General features: G+C 38.4%; 2 protein-coding genes across 2 annotated transcripts; one reads left to right on the plus strand and one right to left on the minus strand.

Annotated features, from left to right (window-relative positions):
- Positions 1–711: 711 nt before the first annotated feature.
- pop5 (POP5 homolog, ribonuclease P/MRP subunit) lies at positions 712–3,029 on the minus strand. Its single transcript, XM_008417569.3, has 6 exons — positions 2,891–3,029; positions 2,606–2,796; positions 2,391–2,533; positions 1,303–1,452; positions 1,131–1,214; positions 712–1,051 (listed from the first exon to the last, which is right to left on the minus strand). The coding sequence occupies exons 2-6, from the start codon at positions 2,695–2,697 to the stop codon at positions 945–947; spliced, it is 576 nt and encodes a 191-aa protein (XP_008415791.1). The 5' UTR covers positions 2,698–2,796; positions 2,891–3,029; the 3' UTR covers positions 712–944.
- Positions 3,030–3,056: 27 nt separating this feature from the next.
- On the plus strand, positions 3,057–7,688 carry unc119b (unc-119 lipid binding chaperone B). The gene is made up of 5 exons (XM_008417571.3): positions 3,057–3,291; positions 4,588–4,701; positions 5,495–5,603; positions 5,703–5,875; positions 5,974–7,688. The coding sequence occupies exons 1-5, from the start codon at positions 3,057–3,059 to the stop codon at positions 6,084–6,086; spliced, it is 744 nt and encodes a 247-aa protein (XP_008415793.1). The 3' UTR covers positions 6,087–7,688.
- The last annotated feature ends 599 nt before the right edge of the window (positions 7,689–8,287 follow it).

An 8,287-nucleotide genomic window follows, 5' to 3' on the forward strand; every position in this document is an offset into this window, starting at 1 on the left:
AAATATAGTATGATGAAGGTCAGGTTTTTTTCTTCTTTTTTTTTGCCCCTATGCAAAATTTTAAGGACAAGAGAACATGCTTTTTAGGGCAGATGTTGATTAACCTGCCAGAAAATGGCCATTGGAAAATAGCTCATTCAGACAAGCCAGCATCTACTGTGTAATAATGAAAGAGTTCAAACAACTTAAACAAGGTTCTCCCAGATATAGGGTTAAGAATTACAGCAGTATGTGGAATTTCATGTAAAAAAATAAATTAAAAAAAGTGGAATTTTAAAAAGAAGTCATGGTAGTTTCTCAATAATTAAATGCACGTACACTGATTTTGTTCTTTTCCTTCATCTATCTACAATTAAATTATTTAAAATGACTAAATGCAAACAGTGGGAATGTCCAGCCATTATGCTGTTTTAGAAAGAAACCAGCTGTGTCTCAGAACTGAATGTGTACAAAGGCATAATAAATCTATTTTTTAAAAATCACGTTAAGACTTTTATAATTATTGTCCAGGAATGCCAAAATCTTATGTTGTTTTCTATTGCTACAACAAAATCTAGCCGTTTGCTTCTACTGCTGTATTTGAGAGTAAATGCCATTGAATCTACAGCTGGTTTTTGTGAGTTTGTGAAGAAAATAATGTAAAAAAATAAATAACTATATACTATGACAAACACTGCTAACATCCCTCTTCTTTAAAGGAAAAAAATGTCATAGACAAAACATAAATACCTTTATTACATAAAAATGTCAAACGTAAAATTAGATTACAATATTATTTTCAGCATGCCACGTAACTGATATTTTTATGCTGACATACTTTCTGGAGAAATTGTAGAATATTAGCCATGCTACTGTTAGGTTTCCTTAATTATTCAAAGTGCGATGTTTACATAGCCACTGAGAAACCCTATAAAACGAAATTAAAGAGAGATTCCCTTGGTTCCTTATTCGCCATCCTCCTCTTCACTCTCCAGCTCATCCTCCAATGCTTTGTTGCCTCCACCTGTTAGAGAAAAGCTTAGAATTGCTTTTTGAATCTGTCTTTTTTCCTCTGAAAAAAAAAGAAAGAAAGACATCGGATCAAACCAACGTTTTCCAGAAAGAATTGATCGATTTAATTAATTCATTACCTTCATTTTTACATTTAGGGAGCATTCGGTGGAGCTGCTGGGTGTTGTATCGAATCAAAAACTTCTGACATGTTCTGATTGTTCCTGTAGAAAAGTAGCCACTCTAAATTCGATGGTGATTTTAATGTATTTCAGTGTTATTTTGTGTTTTTTTTTTCTTTTTACACCTCACCTCCAACATGCAAACAGTTTAAGAAACATGGGATTATTTGTCCACGACACTCAATGCTTGTAATGAATGGCAGAGCAGACCAGAGGAGTTTGTAACATCCTTTGGGGAAACGGAGAAACACAATTCCAGTGTGGGCATTCAGATATTTCACTGAAGGAAAAAAAAAACAAGAGACAGAGAGAAATTATTAAAGTGTCAGTGAATCAAATTTCTGTACCAGGAAATTTAACTACCACCTCATTTTTAGTCCGATGACAATACATGAGCAATGTTTTGAGTTCAGGAGTACCTTCATAAATCAAAGGCGAACAGAGCATTAAGGCAAGTAAAAGTTCCACCTCTTCTGGATGAACAAGCTGTACCTCTTTTGTCAAAGTGTTTTGCGAAGTCTTTAAAAAAAAAAATCTCAAGGAAACTTAAATTCATCTGCAGATGTTTTTGTACATTTTCAGAAAAAATACAGTAAAAAAAACACTAGCACCCTTAAAAGAAAGCCGTTCTTCAGTTATATCAACTGTATGCCCCCTTTGATGACATTAAATCACAATTTGAAAGACAAATTAGTTCATTCTGATACTGGAAAAATATAATTCACCAGATGCTGGATCTTTTCACCAGTCAACCGGTTTTACTTTTGCTGTGATCCCTGTGCACAGTGGCGTAACTCATCAGACACAAAGCTTTATGTTTTCTTTAATACATCGGAAGTCCAATTATTGTCTATACCTCCATATGGAATGGTTTATCGTCGGTTGGACTTATTGCTGATTTGAACTTTTTGACCTTTTGCATGTCTTGTTTGCAAGGTCGCAACTACATATTATTCAGGTGGACGCGAAAGCATAAATCCCCTAATTATAATTTAAAATTTAATAATTTTGATGCTCTTTAGCTGAACAGCTCCTGTTTAGAGCATGATATGAATCCTGATTTCAATTGTATCAATTTTATCCCGTTGTACTTATCTACCAATTCCTACTGACGAGGATTTCGCATTTACATAAACGGTCAATGTTAAGTGCTATTTTACTGCCGTATGCGGTCTAATCAAGGAAATAGTCCGACCACTCTCCATGCACTGAGCTTACCGCAGAATCGGATGCTGCAAAGAGCTGCCCCGTAGTCACCGTGAGTGCGGGCCACTGCTGCCTTCACGGTCCCCGCTACAGCTCGATCGTCCAGCTTCAGCAGTTCGCGCCTGTCAGATACATTTATCTCACACAACAAATACCTGCCGATATAAACAGAGAACATCAGAGATGTATTTCAAACACACAAAGGTAACTAAAAGCACGTGTTTTACCTCGACTTCACCCGCACCATCGTTGCTTCTATTTTTTCGCAGGAACTTCCGTCAACAAAACTTGTGTCAAGCTGTCGCGCTAGCGCCACCATGCGGACATCATTGGGAAATATAGAATGCTTTTGAGACCATTCATAGGCGGCCAGGAGTCGAAAAACCGTCTGAGGTCATATTCAGACGAGAAGTGAACGCTAAACGTGTATCAAAACATATAGAATATGATTAGTTTTCTCAACTCTAGGTATACAGAGTCGAAATACAAACGGGGCGATCTGAACCTTATACCATTGACACCCCTTTTGGTAACCATGGCAGCCTCAATCGCTTCCAGCCAATCCCAGCCTCAGCTTTCCATCTCCCTCACTCTTTACGCCATCTTGAAATTATAGCTTCAGTTTGTAAAGTGCCTGAAACACAACAAAACTGCTCCTTTATCGCCTTCGTGGGCGATATGAACAGTTCTCGAAACAAACCGTCACAGGCAGCCGGGAAGGGGCAGAAGGACGCAGACAAGGCGGTGGAGAGCAGCAACCGGGACAGAAAGACCGGCGGAGGAATGCTGAGGAAGCTGAAGTCAAGGCGCAGCCACACGGATAAGTGGCCTTCGGTCACAGAGGATGAGCTCCGGGCTTTAGGACCAGATATTTCCCCGGACCATGTCCTGGGTCTGCGGGTTGTTACGGAAGGTATCCTATGAACCCAATAATCGTTATCTTTATAAGGTTTGATAATAGTAGGCTTAGGAAAAAAATTTGCTAATTTTTGCTAATGTTAAATGAACGCTTTTCTATCCACCTCTGGTCATCTTTGAAAGCGTAGAAATATTAAAAATTACTTTTTTCAGTACAATCTTTTATTCGCTTAAAATTGCCAGAAAGGAATGTAGTAATTATGGGTTTTATAATTACTGCCAGTGTGGGATTTGGACTGTTTTGCTGTTGTTGTTGTTTTGTTGGGGGGGGGGGTTCAATCTGAGTCTCTGACAAAACAGTCCCACAGCATCATAGATCCTCCACCATACTGAACACTGTGAATAAAGTGCTTATCTTTCACGTCAAACCCACTTGAAGAGTTTTTGTTTTTGGTGAAACTATTAATATTAGTTTCCAATAGTCTCCGCAGCATCAGTCTGAACGTCTCTGTGGTCAGAGTATTTGACAGGAAGTTAGAATAAAGTCTTTTTTTTCCCCCTGCATCATGTACATGCAGTCAGTTGATGTCTGGTGGTTGTTATGAAGACTTGCTGACCCAAATATGGCTTTTTCTATCAGCTTTAGGTTTATTTTACAATTTATTTTTGACAAGCCAGATAATTATAGGTCCTTGTCCAATTTAGAGTTCAGTGACCAGAAGAAGTGGTTCCTTAGGAGACAGAATTCTTTAGTTTTCTAAAACAAAGTTTAAAAAAAAAAAAAAATCTTCACCAAGGGACCCCATAAAACGCCTTTATTTATTTATTGTGCTCTATGTTGTCTATCCTGCATAATTCTATTTAGCATCTTATATGAATTACAGCTCATCTGCTTCAAATCTTTTAAAACATGGTTAAAATGAACTACAAAAATGGGAAAGATTTCTTTGGATTTATTCCAATCTCCCCTTCAAGCAGTGACCGCCATGTCGCATCATGAGTCTTTGTCAGAACCTTCCAAGTTACAGTAAATCCTTCCATTAGTCATCAGGCGCTCTTTGGACTGGATTTTAATCCAGCATTTCTTGTTATTTGGGTACTTTTCCCGGACCACACAAAGAGTTGCTTTCCTTCTCTCTTGCTGTTCTTTGAAGGTGTTCCATGGTCTCTCCGCCCTGCGGGAAAAGGTGCAGAGGTCCTTAACCACTACCTCAATATTCAAAGTAAAGACATGTTTGAACATTTTTGTTTGTGGGTTTCCCAAGAAAGGAAAAAAGTAAAGCTTATTGCTAAGGACAAAACAGGATTTCCCCATCTGTGGTCCTGATTCAGCTTTTCTCCGGTGTTTCAGACTACCTGTGCAGACCTGAGGATAATATCTACAGCGTCGACTTCACACGGTTCAAAATCAGAGACCTCGAAACCGGAACGGTTCTTTTTGAGATCGCCAAACCTCCAAACAGTGGTAAGTGGTGCATTCAATGGACCCACCATGGACATCTTGTTACTAATAAACGCTAGGTGCAAGTTACAACCAAACGTTTTGGAGTTGTTTTGAGGGGCTTTCATACAGAGTGAGCTGCATCTAGATGTGTCTCTGTGAGGACAACAAACAAAAAAACAGCAGTGTTCCCTGTTAAATACTGCATAAAAGTCTTTCAGTGTCTTATTTTTTTCCATCAATGAACTACAGACCCCTTTTGGTTTTTGTTTCTTTTTGGAGATGTACTTAGTTTTTGCACATAAAGTTTGTTATTTTCTTATGTTTTTTGGTCCATTATATGGTGAAATGTAGAACCTTAGATGAGAGAGTATACACCTTCCACAACTGTCCCTTAAATTCTAAGTGACAGCTTGACACCAATTAGTTCATAATTTTGAATCGGTTATTAAATAATTTCAGATTATTATTCAATCAGATAACAAAAAGATGGCATTCATTATTTGTGTGTATACTTTGTTGAACCACTTTTTGCTGCAGTTACACCAGATTTTTAAATACCTGCCGAATTTGGACATCTGGAGGTGCCCGTTTTTTATACGACAGCTAATTTTAATAAATTAATATGTTTTAATGTAATCAAGCTCTGGCTGAGTGTGTGGGGTTGTTGTCCTACTGGAAAGTGACCTCGTCCAGGTTGTCTCCCAGGGTTGCCCTGCATTTAACTCCGTCCTTCTTCCCCGTATACCTGACCAGTTCCACTCTGTGATGTGAACGATGTTTGCATGGCCTCAAGTGAATTCATTCTCTGCTTTAGGTCATGTGGAGAAAGACGAAGAGAGCGGGGATGCAGACTCCAGCACGGGGCGTTTCGTCAGATACCAGTTCACACCAGCCTTTCTAAAACTGCGCACTGTTGGGGCGACGTAAGTCCCTGGACTCTTGGCCTCCAACAGTCATCGTTACTCACCGCTTTCCGTACATGCTTAAATACGGGTCTCTGCTGTCTCTTTGTCCAACCACAGCGTTGAGTTTACAGTGGGCGACCGGCCCATCAACAGCTTCCGTATGATTGAGAGGCATTACTTCCAGGGACGGCTCCTCAAGAACTTCGACTTTGACTTCGGCTTCTGTATACCCAACAGCCGCAACACATGCGAACACATTTACGAGTTTCCACAGCTTCCCGAAGACCTGAGTGAGTTTACGTCCCATTGTCAGAAATACCAGATTGCCGCTCTTCCTCCAGTTACCCCCACGTTGACTCTCTTTGTGTTTCTTTTTCTCCTGTTTCAGTTTGCCAAATGGTGGAACACCCATATGAGACCAAATCAGACAGTTTTTATTTTGTGGATAACAAACTGATCATGCACAACAAGGCAGACTATGCCTACAACGGTGGGCTTTAAAACCTGAAAGAAGAAAGGGGTCCAGGATCTCTTAGTTGAGAAATGTCCTAGATTATACCCTTCTAAAACTTTTTCCAAAACAGGGTGTAGAAGTGTTTTTTTTTGTTGTTGTCGTTGTTGTTGTTGAAATTGTTAGAAACTGGACCAACTCTGCCTTACTACAAAAACACGGATCCATATGGAAGTACCTCGGGGAAGCTCAGCTTCGTGGACTCACAATAACTTTGCTCATGATTTCTGTATATCTGATAGAAGTGTTTGTTCTGTTGTGTGTTTTGGTTTGTCAGGCAGGTGTCACGTTACTGCTTGAACCCTTCGACCTTAAGAGTTCACACTGTCTCTGCTGGAAGGGGACGCTTCTGGTCGCAGATAGTTAGGAATGTAATTCAGTTAAACACTCATGTTTATTTAATTGACCCGTTTCTACTGACAATTGGATTTCCTGAGTGGGAAAAGCAAGCTTAATATGTCTCAAGCGTTTTTTATCCTACCGTTTGATGAAGAGATAGCATGAATTGTGTTGACTTTTTGTTATCAACTTGTGGTTTGAAATGCTCTGACTTATTTGAACTGTTTGTGTCTAATTAGGGATAATTTCTTTCTGACTCAGAGTAGATTAGAGTTTTTTTTTCTGGTAAGCTTTCATTCCATTTGAGAAAAAACATGAACTTCTCATGATTACGTTTCATGTCACCAAGTTTTCTTTTGTTCTATCAAAAACTGGCAGAATTGAAGAAGGTGAGATGGTGATAGACTACATTTCTGGTCACTCGCACATAATGCATCAATCACCGCTTAGTTTGCATGTTTAAATTCACTCTGATGTTTTTCTACCTATTTAGTTCCTTGAAATCCATCCTCCTGGTTCATTGAACAAGGAGGATACAAACCTTTCCATTAAAAACTCAAAGGGAACCGAGAAAGGACTGATGATGTACAGCTCAGTGCAGAAATGCTTAGACATCCCCTAAGTTTTTACTCAACATTTCTCCTCAGTTTGTACCTTAAAAGAGAAACATTTGTTTGTGCTTATTGTGAAACTAATGGTGGCCTTTTTAAAAATTAGGGTGCCTGTAAATCATTAGGGATGACAAACTAAACTCCCACCTGTAGAGCAGGGAAGTGCCTTAAAATTTGGTGTTAGTGCTTTTTAAGAAAAAAAAATTGTATAAGACTCGAACAATTCAGCAAGAATAATGGAAGTTACTTTCTTTTTATTATTTTCCACCAAAACCTTTTCTACTGCTGTCTTGTTCATGTAGTCGTCCATTTTTAGAATTTATTAAGGGATTATGAAGAAAGCCGCTAGTAGCTTCGTCCATGCGACGCCTTTAGCACCGTTTCATTCTCACACTTTGTGTCTGGCCCTTGGTGTGTGATGCGTTTAAGGTTTCTACACACAGAAGCGGCACTACTGTGGTTGCCGCGGAGACCTGTCCTGCTTTTTTTTGTCATCCAGTATGGGAGTTGTTGTTTTGCTCAAACGCATCAAGAAGTGCATGAGCACTCTCTGTTTTGATTGTGTTTCTGTAAACTGTTGCATAATATCCACTTTTTATATTCGATTAGTATTGTAATAAATAAAAGAAAGACAGACTGCAAGATGCATTCTCATTGGTGTCTAAATTCATAATTCTTAGACCGTAGTCAAAATTTCTTCTGTTTAGAAGACATTTTTAATCAATTCATAAGGTGCGTCTGCATATTTAGAATATTGGCAAAATGTTAATTTCATTCACAATGTGAAACTTATTTGGATTAATTACCCAAATAGTACTATATATTTTAAGCATATGCCACAGTTAATTTTGAGGAATATATTACAGCCAAAGACCATAGCTTAGTTTTTCAACAAATTGAAAATCATAAGTAAATAAATAGCATTTTTAGTACAGAAATCTCCATCTTCTAAAACACATTTCCTTGTATTAAACAGTACATTTGCTCATTACTTCGTCTGGCTCGTTTTGCATAAATGACTACATTAAAGGAGTACATCTACTATTGCTTATTTTTATCATTGAGAATGACACAAAACTCAATCACGTACCAGTTCCACATGGGAAAACTAGTTGAATTTACAAACTTGGATCTTTGGTGAGGTGGCTAACCACTTTAAGCAATTCAAGCTAATTAAAATGCATTTTTCTGCCTTTTGCGAATGGTTTGATAAGATTCACATCATCCGAAGCGTACTTCTG

Source organism: Poecilia reticulata, chromosome 9 (genome assembly GCF_904066995.2).
Source record: "Poecilia reticulata chromosome 9, P_reticulata-male-v2, whole genome shotgun sequence".
Classification (NCBI taxonomy): Eukaryota; Metazoa; Chordata; class Actinopteri; order Cyprinodontiformes; family Poeciliidae; genus Poecilia; species Poecilia reticulata.